The sequence below is a fragment of the Raphanus sativus genome, chromosome 9 (genome assembly GCF_000801105.2).
Source record: "Raphanus sativus cultivar WK10039 chromosome 9, ASM80110v3, whole genome shotgun sequence".
NCBI classification, from domain to species: domain Eukaryota; kingdom Viridiplantae; phylum Streptophyta; class Magnoliopsida; order Brassicales; family Brassicaceae; genus Raphanus; species Raphanus sativus.
The window spans coordinates 25,488,678-25,509,168 of NC_079519.1; the positions used below are offsets into that span (position 1 = coordinate 25,488,678).

The following is a 20,491-nucleotide window of genomic DNA, read 5'->3' on the forward strand; positions in this document are numbered from 1 at the left end:
CAACGTGGAATACTTACCAACTAGGATAAGATCCGCGCCTTGCGCGGAGTGAAGTTATTATTTTTATTATGTTTTAGAGAATGAAACAATAGTTGCTTTTATTTGGATTACGGGTGTTCATACCGGTTTGATTTTGGTTTGGTTTGGTTTTTCGGTTTTCGATATTTCAGTTAGTAAAATACAACTAATAGGCTAAATCCATATTTATTTCGTTTGGTTCGATTTATATACGTCATTTTCGGTTTATTCGGTTTATGCCTAAAAACATAATTATTTAGTTTGAGATCATATTATATATTATACAAATTTTAGAGTCATGTTGTCAAAAAGTCATTAATTGAAAAAATATTATATATTTAAATAAAAGAATAGAAAACAAAAAGACGCTTCTATCATCTAATAAAATAATCAAATTTAGAATTAATATAAAAGCTCTAAATTTCGGAAATAAGAAAAAAAATTAAATAGAAGTAAGAAAGAAATTTTTTTCTATTCTTCCATATTTAGTGTTCATCAAATTTTTATGTCTTCAATTGAACACAATTCTGTTTATTTAAAGATAAAAAAGCTGTAAAGAATTCAATTAATTGTTGTTTATCAAATTTATAATCTTTATTTAAATGTATTCAACACATTGAAAATAAGAAGCCTCAGATGCATTGAGTTGTTACTTAATTATAGTTCAAGTGATTTACAAATTATAATTATAATTAAACTTATATAACAAATAGATATTCATGCGTCGTTATAAATATATACATATTTACATGTTTCTACTTTTAATCAGTTTTTCAGTTTAATCGGTTATAAATCAAACCATATCCAAATCTCATGGTTTTTTATAAAATCACATTCGGTTTGTATGGTATATACTAAAAAAAACATATTATATATTCTGTCAAAAATACTTGAAAGTATATATAAAATAGTCAAAAGTATGTTTAAAATGATTTTTTCTACAGATTTTCCAAAAGTACATGTAATATATATTTTGTCTATATTTTGAGATACTGTAAGTATATAATGAATTTTAAATTTTTAAAAATTATTTAAATGAGTTATCCGAACCCGAACCTAACCCGCAAAGATCCAAACCGAAATATAGAAATATCCGAGTAGAGCTGAAATTTTTTAACCCGAAAACCTAAAACCCGAATAAATCTGAAACCAAACCCGAATGAGTATTTGAAGCCCACCCCTAAGCCTTTACGATTTTATGTTTAGTGATTACCGAATTAAATACCGAATTAAATGCCAAATTAAATGTAAAATTAAATGCCGAATTAAATGCAATTCATTCTCGAGACTGACACGTTAGCATTTTTGCTGAGAATCACTGTGGGAACGACACGTAAGCAAAAATCATTCTCAATGCTTCTCAAATAATATATAGGGGATATACTACATCCACTTTGTTATTAAGATGATACAGTAGAGTCAGAGATATATAAACCGCTAATGTATTACATGATTACGAATAAGAGATGCTAGTGCTGCCATTAGCGGGGCCAATGTCTTGGAACAAGAGATGGCTGCAACCAGGCAAGAAAAGTAACATTAAAAAAAATTCGGCACTAGTTCATAGTTCTCACTTTTTCCATTTTCACTGTACATTCAGTATTACTTTCTCATTCTCTCGTCTCAAGGTGTTTTGAAAACTTACTCGTGTACAGTTTTACTTACAAGCCATAATCCAAACATGTAAGTAAATATCCTTTATTACTTTTAGTACCGTTAAAAACTCACTAACATAAAATACCCAAGTTAACTAAAAAATGCTTTTTATATAAAGTTCGATTCGACCATTAGTGATATATTCTATTTTTTTTTTTTATATCATAACTAAATTTCCTTGTCACCGTTACCATTTTACTTCAGCCTCTACTTTGCCTAGGGGTGAAGATTTTTGGAGTCTTCGGCCATACATGTTTAACTCGCTTCTTCTCACCAAAACTATCTACTCTGAAGAACAACATTAGAATCATTGTAAAATTTCCCGTTCTGGAGAGAAAACCCTATCCGTCAAGAGAAAAAAAGAGAGATTTTTTATAGTTTCAAGCCGATGATCGGAGGCTTTTTCAGCTCCGACATCGGCTTGTTTAATTCGTTTTGCATTTCTTTTTTGGATCTGTTTTGTTTCCAGTCACTATTTTATTGCCAATTTATTTTGAATCTGGCAAGATTTTTTATTGTTCTTTCGTATACTTCTTCCAATTGGTTTGGAAAGATAAAACTTTCGGTTCAGTTGAACTATTTAGAAAAGTTAATTGACAGATCTACTGCGGATGGTGGCGACGGGTCTTACCGGCTTCAATCGTTGATGGTTCTTCATTCGATGGTGATAGAGTTCTTGCTGCAAACTATGGTTACTTCGAAAGGCAGCATGAAGTTCTATGGAACGGTAATCTCTTTGATTCTGATAATAGAGCAAAATAGAGAGTTGTCTTATCTCGGTGGTTCCTACTGGAGTACAAAAAGAGAATGACAATCGTTTTCAATTCACTCTGAAGCATAGTGCTTTTGGATTAATATGAAGGTTATCTCCTTTGAGGCTTTTTGGAAGCTAGGCACAGCACTGCTTCGACCACCGACATGTACATCTTTGACCTTACCATAAGATAAGTTAAACAAAAACACAAACAACATATGGTATTTTGTCCAACGATGTCGATTCTCCGACGAATGTAGAACTTGTAATTAAGATTTTGAGTATGTTTACGCGCTTAAAAAAAAACATTAGAATCATCATCGTGCATCGACAATAGAGATAAACGTTTACAGAATAAATAAATTCTGATATATATATATATATATATATATATATATATATATATAATCTTTTAAGAAATATGCTTTATAATGAACATAACAATTGTATTATAACTTAAATTTTTATATTGAGTGAAATAAGACTCACTTTAAACCAAAAATCAAATCACAAATTTAAATCGACACAAAACTAAACTACAATTTTTTCTCAGAAAAAAAAAACTAAACTACAAATAGTTTTAGTAAGTTTCAAGCCGGATACTGAAAAAAAAACAAAACTAAAAGCAAAACAAAACCGTGCTAAAGGTTTTGGTTCGCTCGTTAGTTAAATTCTACACAAGTTTTTGCTTTTTCCTGCCCCTTTGCTTCTGATTCTTCATGCTATTCTGTTTCCCGTTACAAGAAGAAGCATCCTCCTTGGCCTTGACCTTGCTTTTCTCGTCTTTCCTCTTTTCAACAAAACTAATTACTCCTCGGAGAACAACATCAGTATCATCGTCCTGCATTAACTCTTCAGCTAACTCAGCTGGAGTAACCTCCGTAGAATCTACCAGCTTCTCAATTTCTTCACATAGAGGATGGTTTAAGCCATCTAAACCAAGGTAATTAGAAACCAATGTCCTAAATGCTAAACCTGTACAATACGACATATTGATATGCATATCCATTCTTCCAGGACGTAGCAACGCAGGATCAAGCCGGTCTTTGTGGTTTGTCGTGAACACGATGATTCTCTCATCTCCAAAACTTGACCATAGCCCATCAATAAAATTCAGAATCCCTGACAGAGTCAACTACTCAAGACAATACTAGTAAGTAGATTACCTCAAATCAAAACAAAAACTTATATATTCACAATTTTTTAAAATAACATTTATCACCTGTTTGTCTACATATTCACTGTCTTCATACTCATCTTCTCTGTGTTTCCTCTTTCCTCTAGCTTTTCCAATTTCTTGATTCTCATCTTCCCTATCTTTCACCGCATCATTGCAATCAATATCCTCAATCACCAAAATAGAACGATTCGTGGTGGATAACAAAACCCTCTTCAGCTCACCATTGTCATAAATACGACTAAGATCAAGATCAAACACATCGAACTTTAGGTAATTAGCCATCGCGGCGATCAAGCTAGATTTACCCGTTCCTAGTGGTCCATACAACAAGTATCCTCGTTTCCATGCTTTACCAACTCTCTTGTAATACTCTTTCCTCTTCAAAAACCTATCCAAGTCATCGATTATCTTCTTCTTAGCACTAGGATCCATTGCCAAGGTTTCGAACGTGGAAGGATGCTCGAGACTTATACATCCCCATCCCGCACCAGCACCTCCATCGTCGTCGTCATTGTTGCGCACATGCACATCTCGGCTGTAGAGATTCACCACTCTCAGATCCCTCTTGATCTTTTCCCACTCCGCGGTAACGTGGTTCAAGTAAGAGTTTAGGACTCTATCTCTCAGCTTCTTCTCGAACGTGAGCTCGTAGTACCGTTCTCCCGTATCACTATCCTCAACATATAACCACTCCACCTGGAAGTCCTCGAACGTATCGCGGATCGCTTTTCCTTTCGCTATCGTGACAGAGACGTGCTTCTGCTTTGGAGTTTTCCAAACGTGTAAACAGTCTGTCTCGGGGCCGATCTTGGTCCGGAGGTACATCTCCGCCGCGTCGTAGATTTGGTTCCTCTTATGCTTGGAGTTCTCGTCGATGATCAACGTGAGATTCTTCGAGTTCGGAGTTAACAATCTGCCGAGTAAGTTGTCGTAGACGTACGAACGGAGCTGCGCCGGTACGAAGTCGTTGAGCATGGATCTAAAGAGCATCGAGAACCCACTTAGGGATGCAAACACTGAGAACATAGTCGACGGTGAGAAAGAATAATTGGATGAAGGAAACATCTCCGACGACATATCCGATGGATAGGTTAGGATTTACTTTAAGAAAGAGACAATGTGATTTTTAGGTTTAATAGGCACATAAATTTTTAATTCATTTAATTTATAACTTTTATTATCTACCCCTTTCCTTATTGTTAAGTAGTTTTAGGAAAATTTTCCTGTTTCAAAATGCAAATGGTTCACACATTTATGTAATTTTACATTTATTAGATATTATATAGTCAATCAAATAATGTATGTTTTTTATAGCTAATTGAGCTTATTAATTAAATATTACTTTTTTAAAAATAGCAACTTTCTTGATATTAGTTCTTTTAGTGTTAAACTACTTATATCTGAAACAAGAGTATTATATTAAAGGAACTTGTAGAGGAAGGAAGCTTGCGTTGCAACCCTTTGGATTTGGTCCGTCAACGAAGACAAAACATTGGTCAAAAAAATATTATTGTGTCGTTGTTTTTATTTTCAGAACTAAAGGACGATAGTTTTAAAGTGTATATATCTTAGAACGCCGTCTAAAACCGCCTATTAGCCGGAAATTCGCTGGGCAGACTGAGGCCGCCGGGATTAGATTGAAATCGGCCAAAAAATCAGGTATTGTGGATTTTTTTTGTTTTTCTTCACTTAAATGGTACAAATCGAAAATATTGCATAGATTTATCAATATTAGTATAGATCTAGCAAAAGAATGAAAAAATCAGTGTAAAACGACAAAAAACCGTAGCAAAAGAATGAAAAAATATTGCGTAGATTTATCAATATTTTAAGTGGTTTTTTCTTATTTGTCAGGTTCTCCATGAGATATTATTTATATATGTTTAATATTATATTTGGTTTAGTAATATTAAACTGATTCTATTTTAATAAATAGTCACATAATATATAATTATCTATAAATTTAAAAACGATTTTTTTCATTAATTTTATAATCATTATTATCTAAAAAATATATATTACGTTATCCGGAAATATTTTACATCATAATATTTTGAAAATAAATATAAATCTATGTATATAACTTTGTGTATATGTGAATTTTTCAATTTTATTTTACGTAATAAAAGATATTTTTTTTTTAAATTATTGTATATAAAAGTTTATTTAATTAATTACTAAACATCATGCTCTCTATAATTTTAGGTTTAGTAATATTTTATGATAGATTATTAATCTTAATAATTAATTTTAGTGATTTAGCTGATAATTTATCATTATTTTCAGGCTAATTAAATAGTTTTAATGACATATCATAATTAAATATATATTATATTTATTATAGTAATATTAAAATATTATATACATGTTGATATTATATTTGGTTTACTAATATTAAACCAATTTTATTTTAATATATATATATATATATCATATAATATATAATTACCCATAAGTTTATGGGAAAATTTCAATTCTATCACAAGTTTCAAACCACTTTCAAATTTACCATTAATTAATGACTATTTTCAAAAAAATATCCTAAATTGGTGATAAAATAACAGTAAGCTAATTTTTGATATTTTTAATACATTTATAAACCCAACCCCTACCCCTTTATACTAAATCATAAACAATAATCACTAAACTATAAACTCAAATGTTAATATATTTTTCGATTGGTAGTGTTTTTGAAAAGTGATACTTAACTTGTGATATTTCTAACCATTTATCTGAATTTAACATGAATTTCATTAATTTTACAATCATTATTATCTAAAAATATTCTATATTATTATTATTGGTGTTATCTGGAATATTTTACACCATAATAATTTAAAAATAAATATAAATCCATGTATATAGTTTTATTGGTTAAAATATATTTGATTAAAATATAAAAAAAATTATATAAAAGTTTAATATTTAAATATTTCAAAAATATGAAAACAATTTTTTTCTAAAGGCTTTTGAATTGATAATATATATATTTACAAAACTTACAGCTTCTATGATCTCATAGAAGTCGGACGCTATCACTACCTCTTTATACCCCCAAGTCTTTCTTGCTCAGCAGTGCTTATTCAAGACACCTTAATTCTGTTGTGAGTCTGTTTAGATAGAAAGTATAGTCATATCTGGCATGGTGGACTACATCACCTTTGAAGTCACGTTATAATGAAAGCATCTCCACTGTGCAGTTTGGCATTCCTCCAATTTTCAATGTAGGTTACACTTGGCAAAGCCTGAATTTATTGGTTCCCATATTTTATTCTCTTAAAACAAACCAATGTCTATAGCATTGTTCTGTTGGTCCTTCTGTAGCTCATTCCAGATCCGGGCCCTCCTCACTTATTGGTGTAAATTAATAAAACAAGGTTTTGGAAGCTTAAATTTATTGGTGTAAATTAAAGTACACAACACAACAACTCTAAAATTCTGTTAAAAAAAGCTTTATTATTGGTTTAATGTAAACTACAACTACAAGCTTAGTTTGCCATTAATACAAATACAAATCTATCTAATTAGTTGGCCTTTCCTTTCCCTTTCCCTTTTCGTTTACCAGCTTTCTTCTTCTGACCATTCGAAGAACCATTCTGTTTTTTGTCATCATCATTCGTTTTAGTCACAACATCTTTACATGTATTGGCCTTGCTTGTTAGTGAGCTTACATGATGAGAAGTGGAGCTGTTAAGCTCAGAGAGTGAGGATGCAAGTGGCGGTTCAGAGCAGCCATGCCTCACCATTATAAACAAGGGAGTAAACCTAAACTAATCTCTTTAATACATTCCTTGATAGGTTTATATCTTGATGAACTGATACACTTGTGTGATGATGTATCAGGTACCTTACTTGGAGTCTCAATGAGGAAGAGCTAGGGTGTGATCTGACCTGATGAAGATGGCAAGAAGCCACGAGAGAAGGGAAGACACAGCCGGTTTCAAGAAAGAGATCCAAGAAGTGTTGGTGATGTGCAATGAGGTGTTGAGCTCATTACATCACGAGAAGAGGCCATGATCCAAGTGGTTCTTTGGATCCCTTACATTGTTGGTAAGGTACAAAGAACCACTGGCCAATCCCCAGGCCTTGATGAACCTACTCTTTTTCCCTTACAAGGTTTTGTCCCAAAGGGTTTTCCTTGTAAGGTTTTTAATGAGGGGATTCTTCAAGGTTCCAAGCTTGACTTAGGATCACCTAGAGTCAAGCTTGAGGGGGAGTGTTAACTTGAAGAAAAGAAATGAGTATTGAGCTGAAGAGTTCAATCAAGCTTCAGAAGGAGACTGAAGTGATTCTCAAGTTAAGTAAAGTCCAAGAAGGGCTTATAGAGAAGAGTGGATGAGACTGGAAGAGTTTGGGTGTATTTGGAGAAGTTGATGTAATAGTGTATAGTGAGAAAGCACTATACACTATTACGAAAGTACTATACACTGTTTGGGAAGTCTTGGATCACAAGCAAGAGTGATGGACGACCAAGAGAGTGAGGAAGGCATCCAAATAGCATCTTGGAATAGTTTGGAAAAGGAAGAAGCTGTGCACTGTTACTAGCTGTTTATGGATAAGGTTTCTTATCCATTCAGTCAAAGGGACAGGCTGTGCAAAGCTGGAAAGGAAGAAGCAAAGGCTTGACTATGTATCTGGCCAAAGGAGTGGACAGATACACCAGGCGAGTTTGTGAGGTTCAAACCAAGCCTTTGCTACACCTTTACACAGCTTGCAACATCTGATCTCACCATCCATTTCAAATACTTTAAATCTCCACTCTTCATCTCTTATCCATAGCTTTAGGGCTTTCATGAGTATTGCAAGTTGTATTTAAGCAGCTCATTGTCGATTTGTAAACTCTAAGTGAGTATGGGGGATTTCCCCACTCCTTCATAAATAAACCTAGTGTTCTTAGATCAGATTCCCTTTAATCTCTCCCTTTCTTAATCTTATAATCTCTCTTAATCTATTGTTTCTGATCTTTGTAATCACTAGTCATCAGACTTCTCCTTCATTCATATCAAGCTCTCATCTTGCTCTATTAGAGCTGTTACAAACACACACACATCAGAGAGTTGAGAACTCTATAAAAACTCACATGGTATCAGAGCCAGGTTCATATGAACTTGGTTCCAAGCTTCCGCACTGCTCATGCTTCACTCCCATGTCGTTTCAAGCCTAGAGAGAAGCTCCTTGTCCAGCCGGCTGTTCATCACTTCAAGAAGAAGCTGTGTTCATCCGAGTTGTCCAGAAGCTGTTCTTGGCTGATCTACACACTCTCATGGGTCGCCATTGAAGAAAGAAGGTCCCTGGAAGCAAAGGTTATGGCGTGGTCTAGCTAGCCTCTCCAACAAAACCAGTTCCAAGTGCCATCTCACTTACTGCCCAAGAAGAAAGGTGATAGCTTTCACTTGGTGTTGATGTGGCGAGTTGAAACCATGAAGAAAGGTGGGGTCTTTGGCGTGGAGAGTTCAAGAGAGAGGTCCATGGAGGAAGGAGATGTTGGGGTCGACACCAACAGTTCCAGTTCTTGCCGTGTGACTATGGAGGATCAGAGAACTAGCACTAGTTCTCTGGCTGTAAGGAAACTCTTTCTCTTGATAAAGCTTGAATATTTGAACTGATTGTGCTGTTGTGTTGTGAATTAAACCTGTGGATAGAGTTGGTACTGTCCCAGGATGATTATTGAGACTTGTTTGAAGTTGAGAGATTATTGTGCTTGCCTCGGTTCAGTTATGAATATACTAGGATGTTAGACAGTTTTGTTTGAATCCGGTTTGTTCATGAACTTGAAATCGTGTGCTTGCTTAGTCTGATGTTGGTTGATGATAGTTATGCTTGGCTTCAGTTCTTAATGAATGTATAGCTGATTGTAATGTCTTGATCGGTTGATACACTCATGAAAAGAAACTGATAGTAGCTAGTGCATATTATCATCTTTAAGCTTCCTTGTATCAATGCTATTAGATTCATGTCTAAAGAGCAGTTAAAGGAGCTTTAAAAAATTGCTAAGTAACTTGAAATGTATCTAGTAAGATCATTCTTGTGCTTTAGTGAAAGTTGCTTGCATAGTAGAACTTGCATTGTCTTGATTCTGTCTAGTGCATTGCTTAAAGACATTGGTGTTCAATCTTGATGATGCATCAAGGATTGACCCAATGCACTTGTGTCTTATCTATGCTGGAGTTTGAGTGATGTTTCAGGTGCATGAGGAGTGTTCTTAGTTCATCACCAGTCCAAGCAAGAGGTAGACTTGCCATTGTAGAAAGCAATGGAGAATAGCTTGTGTGTATGGCCGGTTAAGATAGCGCAGCTAGTGTTAGTGATGCGCTCCTGGTTCATGGAGAGACACAAGGGGAAGATCATCACAGAAAGTCATGGGGAGACTGATGATCTTAAGGCATTGGAGCTGAAGGCACTGGTGGATCGGTTGGCTTAAGCGCAGCTGTAGGTGGTGATGCGCTCCCGGTTTGAAAACTCATTGTAGCTCACTTCAAGCTTGGACCTATACTCAGCCAAGCTTGAGGTGGGGATTCAAGTGAGCTACCAGAAGATCCTCTAAGCTCAATGACCTCGGTTCCTCAAGACCATTGCAAGCTGATCATGAAGGATGATCAAGCCGAAGTGGAGGGAAGAAGAAGGTCTCACAACAAGAGTGGGCTGATGTATCTCCTCAGTGCAATGGTAGTTAAGTGGGGGTGTATGCATCAAGTCTGAGAAGATGGAGGTGTTCCCACAAGAGAGATCATGGAGCTTATCATGCGCTCACCTTCAAGCTTTGGACCTTCCCTATACTCGGTGTCAAGCTTGAGGGGGAGTGTTAGTGAGCTTACATGATGAGAAGTGGAGCTGTTAAGCTCAGAGAGTGAGGATGCAAGTGGCGGTTCAGAGCAGCCATGCCTCACCATTATAAACAAGGGAGTAAACCTAAACTAATCTCTTTAATACATTCCTTGATAGGTTTATATCTTGATGAACTGATACACTTGTGTGATGATGTATCAGGTACCTTACTTGGAGTCTCAATGAGGAAGAGCTAGGGTGTGATCTGACCTGATGAAGATGGCAAGAAGCCACGAGAGAAGGGAAGACACAGCCGGTTTCAAGAAAGAGATCCAAGAAGTGTTGGTGATGTGCAATGAGGTGTTGAGCTCATTACATCACGAGAAGAGGCCATGATCCAAGTGGTTCTTTGGATCCCTTACATTGTTGGTAAGGTACAAAGAACCACTGGCCAATCCCCAGGCCTTGATGAACCTACTCTTTTTCCCTTACAAGGTTTTGTCCCAAAGGGTTTTCCTTGTAAGGTTTTTAATGAGGGGATTCTTCAAGGTTCCAAGCTTGACTTAGGATCACCTAGAGTCAAGCTTGAGGGGGAGTGTTAACTTGAAGAAAAGAAATGAGTATTGAGCTGAAGAGTTCAATCAAGCTTCAGAAGGAGACTGAAGTGATTCTCAAGTTAAGTAAAGTCCAAGAAGGGCTTATAGAGAAGAGTGGATGAGACTGGAAGAGTTTGGGTGTATTTGGAGAAGTTGATGTAATAGTGTATAGTGAGAAAGCACTATACACTATTACGAAAGTACTATACACTGTTTGGGAAGTCTTGGATCACAAGCAAGAGTGATGGACGACCAAGAGAGTGAGGAAGGCATCCAAATAGCATCTTGGAATAGTTTGGAAAAGGAAGAAGCTGTGCACTGTTACTAGCTGTTTATGGATAAGGTTTCTTATCCATTCAGTCAAAGGGACAAGCTGTGCAAAGCTGGAAAGGAAGAAGCAAAGGCTTGACTATGTATCTGGCCAAAGGAGTGGACAGATACACCAGGCGAGTTTGTGAGGTTCAAACCAAGCCTTTGCTACACCTTTACACAGCTTGCAACATCTGATCTCACCATCCATTTCAAATACTTTAAATCTCCACTCTTCATCTCTTATCCATAGCTTTAGGGCTTTCATGAGTATTGCAAGTTGTATTTAAGCAGCTCATTGTCGATTTGTAAACTCTAAGTGAGTATGGGGGATTTCCCCACTCCTTCATAAATAAACCTAGTGTTCTTAGATCAGATTCCCTTTAATCTCTCCCTTTCTTAATCTTATAATCTCTCTTAATCTATTGTTTCTGATCTTTGTAATCACTAGTCATCAGACTTCTCCTTCATTCATATCAAGCTCTCATCTTGCTCTATTAGAGCTGTTACAAACACACACACATCAGAGAGTTGAGAACTCTATAAAAACTCACATTGCTTCTCTCAACCTTCCTCTTCTCAACAAAGCTAACGACTCCACGAAGAACAACATCAGCATCATCGTCCTGCATCAACTCCTCAGCTAACTCAGCAGGAGTTACCTCGGTAGAATCAACCAGCCTCTCGATTTCTTCACATAGAGGATGGTTCAAGCCATCCGAACCAAGGTAATTAGAAACCAATATCCTAAATCCCGAACCTGTACAATACGACATATGAATATGCATATCCATTCTTCCTGGACGCAACAATGCAGGATCAAGCCGGTCTTTGTGGTTAGTAGTGAACACTATGTTTCTCATCTTCTTGTTTCTCAGCTTCTCTGTCTCTGACCTTAGCATTGCAATCAATATCCTCAATCACCAAAATCGAACGGTTCGTGGTGGATAACAAAACCCTCTTCAACTCACGATTGTCATAAATACTACTAAGCTCAAGATCAAACACATCAAACTTAAGATGATTAGCCATCGCAGCGATCAAGCTAGATTTACCGGTACCCGGTGGCCCATACAGCAAGTAACCTCTCTTCCATGCTTTACCAACTCTTTTGTAAAACTCTTTCCTCTTAAGAAACCTCTCCAGGTCATCGATGATCTTCTTCTTCGCGCTCGGATCCATCGCCAGCGTGTCGAAAGTCGAAGGATGCTCGAGACTTATACATCCCCAGTTCCCGCCAGCAGATCCGTCCTCATCGTCGCTCTCGTCCACATCTTGGCTATAGAGCTTCACCACCCTCAGACTCTTCTTGATCTCTTCCGATACCGCGACAACGTGGCTCAGATAAGAGCTCATGACTCTCTCTCTCAGTTTCTTCTCGAACGTGAGCTCGTAGTACCGTTTCAGTTTCTCACCTTTCTCGTTCTCAGTCTGAACGTAGCGCCATCTCACCTCGGTGTCCTCGAACGACGTGTCCAGGATCTCTTCTCCTTTCTCGATACAGACCGTGAAATGCTTCTGCTTCGGTGTTTTCCCGACGCGTATCCGCTCCGTCTCTGGGCCGATCTTGTTGCGGAGGTACATCTCCGCCGCGTCGAAGACTTGGTTCCTGTTGTACTTGAAGTTCTCGTCGATGACAACCGTCAGGTATTTTGATTTTGGAGTGAAGAACCGGTCGAGTAAGCGGGAGAAGTAGGATCGGAGCTGCTCCGGGACGAAGTCGTGTAGCACTGATCTGAAGAGCATCAAGAACCCGGTAAGGGATGCGTACGCTGAGAAAAGCGTCGACGCTGAGAATGAGTTGTCGGAAGAAGGAAACATATCTTCTCTCAAACGATCTCCGACAAAGCTTTCCGATGAACTAAAGATTCAAGAAAGTGGTTTTTGTAGAGATGCTGCATGAGAAAGAAAACTGTGAGCAAAGAAGAGAAAAGGAGAAACTGGTGTGTTGTTCTATTGATAGTCATGACTACTTTATATAGGAATACACTGTAGGTTTTTATCTTAGAGACTATAAAGTACAACTTGGACAACAAGTAAATCTTGGGAAACAAGTCAATATTCTCACTTTTCATGATGATAACAAATTTATTAAGATACATTTCCCAATTAGTTTATGTTCCCTAAATATTCCATAAATATCAAAGTGACCAAATTATAATTTTATTTTTGAGTAAATCACATTTATTAAATAGATAAAAATAGTATAACAAAAAGTTTTTTTTTCCAGAAAGTTCTGCCAATTTGTTTTTTCAAAATGTTTTCTTCTATTTTTTTTTTTCAGAAACATAATGTCTTAAGAAAATTTAGGAAGACATTTTTGAATATGTATGATATATTTTGGAATTCATAAATTATTTTCCTAAATTCAAGAATACATTCACAAACGTATAACTAGACTTCTCCAATGTAATGTCTTTGTATATTTATGAAGTTCTTTCTTAATGTGTATGATATCTTATTGAATTTGATGTATATGCATATTTAGGAAAAATAATATAAATCTATACGTGCTATAACTATTCTGGAATGTATCATACATACTCATGCAGTTTCTCTAAATTTTATAAGAACAAAGAATCATTTCTCCAAAAATATTTCCAAAAAACCATTTTTAGATAGTTATTTATTTATTTTATTTGTATGTAATAGGGCTGGGCACAAATACCCGTTACCCGCCTTAAACTCGTTATCTGCCCCATACTTGCCCCGTAAATACAAGTACTCGTCTTAATCAAGGCAAGTAACAAGTTAAGAATTTTAAATACTTGCAAGTTCAAATCAAGTAACAAGACTTAAAATTATTTTAGGTCATTGACTCGTTTTGACCCGCTACTTGATTTTTAAAATATATTATAATATTTACATTATTATTTCATCTAGTTTAATATTTATATAATATCAAACATGTGGGATTAAATAATTTTTTTGTTCTTCAAATTTTACACTATATTATCTTACATCGGTGTAGCATAAGAATCAAATAATTATTTTGCTATAAATATAGACAATCACCTAATCATAAAATCATTGAAATATAATTTATATTTTCAAGGCTCGAATACAAAAAAAAAAAAATTAAATGAGTAAGTATAAGTACAGAAAGTTACTCGCAAGTATCTCATATATAGATGAGTACTCGTTTAATCAAGTACTTGGTATTAGCAAGTACAAATATAAGGAAAATTTTTTACTACTCGAACAAAGCAAATCGGGTTACAAGTGTTGCAAAAATCTCGGGTATTTGTCCTGTACCCAACCCCACTAGTAAGTAATCGAACAAGACAAGTAACATACAAGTAAGTTTGCGACAAATACTCGATATAACAAGTACTCGTTTTCGACAAGGCAAACACCAAGTCTAAAAATGCATTACTCGTTCAAAGTAAAGCGAGTATCAAGTATATGTAAAAATGCAAGTACTCGCCTTGCGCCATTACCTTCAGTGCAAACTAATTTGGTCACTTTGACTTTATGGGCTAGTTTGGAGAACAAGTAAATTTTGGGAAACAAGTAAAATGTAAGATTTTATATATAATGCAGATCACATAATATTTATAACAAATATGTTATTACTATTTCTTTTATTACTTTTTCATGTTCATTTTAATTATATATTACAAAGAAACATAAAAAAAAAATTAGCAGGCTTCTCGATCTCGAGGTAGGGCTGGGAAAAATATTTTAATCCAAATAATCAAATCCAACCCAATCTAAAAAAAGTATTAATCCGAACCAAGCTAGTTGAATATCCGAATAGGTTCAAAATTTGGTATCTAGAACCAGAATCGAACTCGACTCAAACCAATATATTTCAAGTATTCAAAAATATCCAAATAAAAATTATATACATAAATATATTAATTATTGAAGATATATTTTCTAAAATTATCAAAACTATACGAAAAACAATTGAAATATTGTCCAAAATATCTGCAAATATATATAAGTAGCAAAAATAATTATACAAAATAGCTAACTAATATTCAAAACACCAAAAAATACTTGAAATATCTATCAATTCTCCATCAAAATATTCAAACCAAACATTTTATGTTTGTTTTAGTTATTTGGACATACATTTTTCAAATTTATATATTATATCATTTTATTCAATAATAATCATAAAATGGACCCTACAAGCATAAATCGATCAATATTTGAATGTTCATGTCCCATATGAGGTTGAACGCCTACGAATACACGTAACAAGTACTGAGTTAATATCTCAACCATAACTTTCATAGTTTGGAGAAATGTGCTTTCCACTAAAGAAGAACAAGCAACAGCGTTCTATAACTGACTGTATCGGATATCGGTTCAATCGGTTCAGTTCAGATGTCAGGTAGCTCAGAGAGACTAGAAGATCCACTTACTACATGATCTATTTTAGGTTCAGGTAGTTTTGAATTCGGTTCAGTTTAATAGTAAAACTAGGAACCGGAAATATCTAGAAAAAATTAGTTTTCATTTGGTTCTGATTTCAGTTATGTTATTTCAGGTAGTTCAGATTGAATGTCAAGTATAGATAAAATATCGAATAATCATTATTTCAGGTAATTCAAATTAAATATCAGACATTTTAGGTAAAATATCAAAAAATTAGGATGGTTCAAATAAAAATCTTAAATATTTTGAATTATTTTAGATATTTTGAATAAAAATATTCGGATATATTAAGTCTGAAATCATCATCCTATTTCATATTATGAACAATTCTTGCGGAGGTAGTACTCGGTTAAGGGATGATGTGATTCAGTGAACTATAAGAAGACAAAGAAAAGTTTGCAAACATCATTAATAGAAAAATGGGAGTAGCATTTCTAATGATTGAAATTGGCATTTTTCATGATTGAATTTGAAGCTGACACTTTTCATGAAATTGGCATTTTTCATGTAATCTCCAAATTTTAACGATTGAAACTAGCACTTTTCATCGTCATCAATAGAAAGCGTATAATGCAACAAAAGTTTTTCGATGTACACTGCGAAAATGCACCAAGTTATAACGAGCATGTAGGTGTAGTTCATTAACGCTGCAGGCCGGCTTTGATGTAAGCTGCGTAAAGATCCCTGCGTTTTCATCAAAACAGTACATTGTTTGTTGTGACTAAGGTAACAGAGTAAAATGCAAAATAATTTGGAGAAAACAAACTTACATGGAGCCCTTAATCGCGTCTATGGCAGCTTGAGCAGGGAGGAAACCTTCAACATCCACTTTCTTGTTCTCGTTCTTCTTGTCTTTTTTTTTCTGTTAAGTGAAAACTTAGAACAAAAGCATAATCCAAAAACAAAATATGATGTTATATTGTGGATACAATCCTCGAAGAAGCGGCGGATTTCAGCTAGACGGTGAGGAGGGAGCTCTTTGATGTCTCTGTAATGACGGAACTCGGGATCATCTGCACACACTGCAATGATCTTGTCGTCTTTTTCACCCTGCAAGTTGATTCCATGGTTTTCTTACTAATGTAATACATCCAGATAGAGATTTGGGTTTTAGTGATTGTTACCTGATCAATCATGGGCATTAACCCAATAGCACGGGCACGGAGGAACGATCCAGTTAGCACAGGCTCCTACACAATAACTATCAGTTGCCATATGTTTGTTCAAGTTAGCAAGAACAAGTGAAGCTAATGAAAAGTGAGAGAGAGCACCTGCATGAGTACGAGGACATCTATAGGATCACTGTCTTCGCAAATGGTTCGAGGAATGAAGCCGTAGTTGTGTGGGTACACAATGGATGAGTACAGGACACGATCAACCTTAGAGAATAAAACTATTCAGTGATCAGATTTTTTTTTTCTTCTTTTCAAATCTGATATTACAGACAAAATACATGTAACAAGGAAGACTTCTGCATATATGCAATGATACATACAACCACAGAAACAAACAACAGGTTCCGAACTCAATCAAGGTAAAGACACTGTACCTTAATAAGTCCACTGTTCTTGTCTAGCTCGTATTTCACCTTGCCACCTTTGCTAATTTCAACAACCTGATAAACACAAGTTAAATTTCGTTTTAAACTCTCTGAAAAGATCTAATCTTCCACAGTGCAAAAGGAGATAAAAGCTTACACAGTTGAAAACAGCAGGAGCTTCCGGACCTACATACAATATCCATCAAACCAACACTCTCATGAAAAGAAAAAGGATACATACATGCCGGTGCTTATTATGAATCAATAAGAAGAAAAGCAAAACATGATCAGTAACAAAGATTTAAGGTACCAATCTCCAAGTCATGCCAAGGATGAGCAGCAGCTGATCTGTGTGTGAAGGCTGCAAAGTTCCTTTCGTTAAGGGTAACATTAGGGTTCCTCAGAGGGGAAGAAGCAGAGCTCTTGGGGGTTCCTTCATCCTTGATATCAGCCATATCGATATGTTCACTATAACTCAAATAGCAAAACCATAAGCGCTAGAAGTGAAGCATTCCAAGCATAATAAAACCAAACCAAGCAATGAAACATATCCTCAATTCGTGCAATTAACCATAGGATAAAACAGCAACACCTTCTTCCTTCCAATAGAATTCAATCTTCTAAACATTACTTCAAACAAAACTAAAAAGGTAAAAGCGCCAAAGATAAGATGTCATTCAAGGATAATACTATATACGGGTTTATACGCTTTAATCTACGCTTATTACGGTTCTACGCCAAAACTAAAAGGTAAAAACACCTTATTCTACGCTTTATACGGTTCTGGTGCGATTATATATATCATCTATTGAACAATGTTACAGCACGAATAGCATCAAAGATATCGCAGATCCATTCTTGCTCTAAACATGTACCATCTATCCATCGGAAACAGTGAACACAACGGAGAATCAGATATAATCGAAACGAAACAAATCGAAACACTCTACTACAGCACCTCCCACTCTAACCTATATGCTATCGATCGATCGAAACTAGTGACCAGAACGGGGAAACTGATGCAATCCAAACGAAACAAGAGCACAGATGCGGCGAACAGTACAAGTTTACTGTGCTCAAAATCAGCGCAACCGCTCCGATCAATCCACCATTAACAGCAGAAGATAAACAAAAATGAATAATCAACGGAGAAGATGTTACCTTACAGATTCAATTCGATCGCGCAGCTGAATAAGAGATTCCGTAACGCAAAATTTTTTTCTTCCTTTCGAGAGCAGTTACAGTAGCAGTATTGGTGTGTGAGTGAGTGTGTGTGGCGCTTCCTTTATGGGACGTTGGAGGAAGACGGTGACGTCACTAATTCCTTTGGTTGTTGTTCATCGTCAATCGTGCGACGGATCGTGTTCGTTGAGTTTGAAAAGAGGGAAGGATCTGACGGACCTGGTTTTATCCTAGCTTCTTTTTTTTTAATTTGTTTACTGTAATTGGCCTTTGTAATGTGTACCTTTCTAAAATCGAGGGGAGAAAAAGAAAGAAAAAGGACGACACTGATGTTGCCAAAGCATCCGAGTGACAAACTAAGATATGACGCGTGTCATGAGAATTAGGCGATTTCCTTCTCATTAATTTCTTTTCCCTACAATTCCTTATTTGCTAAAAAGGGCCTGAGATAAAGGATTTGATAAAAAGGCTAGAATCGAAGGGGTGATCAAAAATGTAAAGTTAATATTCGGTTCTATGGACCCCTGAAGAATGAGAATATTCGGTTCGGATTTTTCAAGATTTTGTTGGGCACCCTATCTCGAATGGAGGGACTGAGATCAAACCAGCTTTAGAGCATGGTCACTAGGGGTGTTCAACTACCATATTGAAACTATCTGAATTTGAGTATATAGTTCGTAAATTATTACTATACTGTAATTTTATTAAGTAATTAATTTTTAATTTGAGAAAAAAATAAAATCAATGAAAAGGAAACAAATAAGCAATGTTCTACACAGGTTTTCTGGAAAAGTTGATTACTTAATGGGTCACTTTTTGAGTTTCCCTTATATTCAGAGTCACTTTCAGCTTGTGGCATACTTTCGTGAAAACGAAAGTTGTTTGTTGACACAATTGCCCTTAATGAAGCGAATCACAGAGTTGCATCTTGGTTCGGTTTAGTTAGTTTTTTCATTTGGTAGGTTTGGTTTCTGACTTTTTTTTTTTGAATGAAAGTTTCTGACTTTTTTGCAACATTAAAAACCACACAATCAAAAAGAAGGTTGTAAATCCGACGGCTGATGCTTTAAAAAGTTAATACATGACAATGTAAAAGTGTATTTATAGCTTCTTTTCACAGGTAAGGAAGCTCTGATCTGAATTTTCTTTGTGACAAATTAACTTTGGAAAATCATTAAAATCCAATCTAATAATTTTCTAGGAAACCTAATAGTATTGGACACCACTATATAGAAGTGGAGGTAGATAATGTCATGTACACAGCTAAAAACTTTTTTAAAAACATAAACCATAACATTAACTCTTCCATGGCTCACCCGTCCACAACCCACCCCTACATAACTCACACTTACACAACTCGCACGTACACAGATCACCCGTAGTTCACCAGTCCACAGCTGACCCAACCACATGTCACCCGTCCACGACTCACCCTTCCACAAAAAACCTGTCCACGACTCACCCTTCCACAAAAAACCCGTCCACAGGTCACTAGTCCACAACTCTGTCGTCCACATGTCGCTCAAACTCCTCAGTGTCACGAAGCACATGACGGATTAAAGCTAAGAGGTCAGGCTTAGAGTAAATTTTAAGACGCCCACATGGGTACAAGCCTACAAGGCAGTCGCAAACAGCCTAAATGGGAGGTGGTTGTGTCCTGCCAAGAAATGAAAACGGTTACATAAACCTCAGGTTTTGTACAGAAGCTTACAAAACTCGAAATAAATGGCAAATTGAAGATCTAAACAACTTAATGCTAAAAACGAACCCCCCTCCCAAAAAAAAAGTTCAGAGACCATAATCAAACAATTAAAAATCAGAACTCAGAGATGTAACAAGACAATGCATCTCTAAAGGTGGTGACTTTCAAAGAGATACACAAGGATCCTACATGTCTTTAAACGCAAAATATGTTGTCTTTCGGAGAGAAAACAACTTTATAGCTTTAAGGAACTTGAGATCAGGGGCGGATTCACTAAAGAAACTGGTAAAAAACAGGAATCAAAATATAAAAGACAACACAAATGATTCTGTTTTCTATTATTATTCATTGACAGAAAGTTCATAGCATAAAATCTTGAGATCCACAGGAGCTGACCAAC

At 35.6% G+C, this 20,491-nt stretch overlaps 2 protein-coding genes and 1 pseudogene across 3 annotated transcripts; all 3 read right to left on the reverse strand.

The window, feature by feature from the left end:
* Positions 1-2,989: 2,989 nt before the first annotated feature.
* Positions 2,990-4,714, reverse strand: LOC108825118 (AAA-ATPase At2g18193-like). Its single transcript, XM_056994173.1, has 2 exons — positions 3,651-4,714; positions 2,990-3,563 (listed from the first exon to the last, which is right to left on the reverse strand). The coding sequence occupies exons 1-2, from the start codon at positions 4,683-4,685 to the stop codon at positions 3,102-3,104; spliced, it is 1,497 nt and encodes a 498-aa protein (XP_056850153.1). The 5' UTR covers positions 4,686-4,714; the 3' UTR covers positions 2,990-3,101.
* A 7,023-nt stretch (positions 4,715-11,737) lies between these two features.
* Positions 11,738-13,238, reverse strand: LOC108825120 (AAA-ATPase At2g18193-like; annotated as a pseudogene).
* A 2,867-nt stretch (positions 13,239-16,105) lies between these two features.
* On the reverse strand, positions 16,106-18,547 carry LOC108824196 (soluble inorganic pyrophosphatase 2). Of its 2 annotated transcripts, none has more exons than XM_018597568.2 (9): positions 18,369-18,547; positions 17,518-17,675; positions 17,365-17,393; positions 17,217-17,282; positions 16,939-17,046; positions 16,792-16,857; positions 16,597-16,717; positions 16,438-16,519; positions 16,106-16,351 (listed from the first exon to the last, which is right to left on the reverse strand). In XM_018597568.2, the coding sequence occupies exons 2-9, from the start codon at positions 17,660-17,662 to the stop codon at positions 16,309-16,311; spliced, it is 660 nt and encodes a 219-aa protein (XP_018453070.1). In that variant the 5' UTR covers positions 17,663-17,675; positions 18,369-18,547; the 3' UTR covers positions 16,106-16,308. The 2 variants fall into 2 exon arrangements, with proteins under 2 accessions (XP_018453070.1, XP_056849814.1); XM_056993834.1 differs by having other exon boundaries at positions 18,374-18,491.
* Between the last annotated feature and the right edge of the window lie 1,944 nt (positions 18,548-20,491).

Bases quoted from the DNA above. Each gene is read 5' to 3' on its own strand.
- LOC108825118 (XM_056994173.1), bottom strand. From the start codon at position 4,685: ATGTCGTCGGAGATGTTTCCTTCATCCAATTATTCTTTCTCACCGTCG. The intron at 3,564-3,650 runs GTGATAAATGTT...TGTCTTGAGTAG, and splicing joins GTGAATATGTAGACAAACAG to TTGACTCTGTCAGGGATTCT.
- LOC108824196 (XM_018597568.2), bottom strand. From the start codon at position 17,662: ATGGCTGATATCAAGGATGAAGGAACCCCCAAGAGCTCTGCTTCTTCC. The intron at 17,283-17,364 runs GTAAGCTTTTAT...TGTGTTTATCAG, and splicing joins CTCCTGCTGTTTTCAACTGT to GTTGTTGAAATTAGCAAAGG. The intron at 16,718-16,791 runs GTAACAATCACT...ATCAACTTGCAG, and splicing joins TAATGCCCATGATTGATCAG to GGTGAAAAAGACGACAAGAT.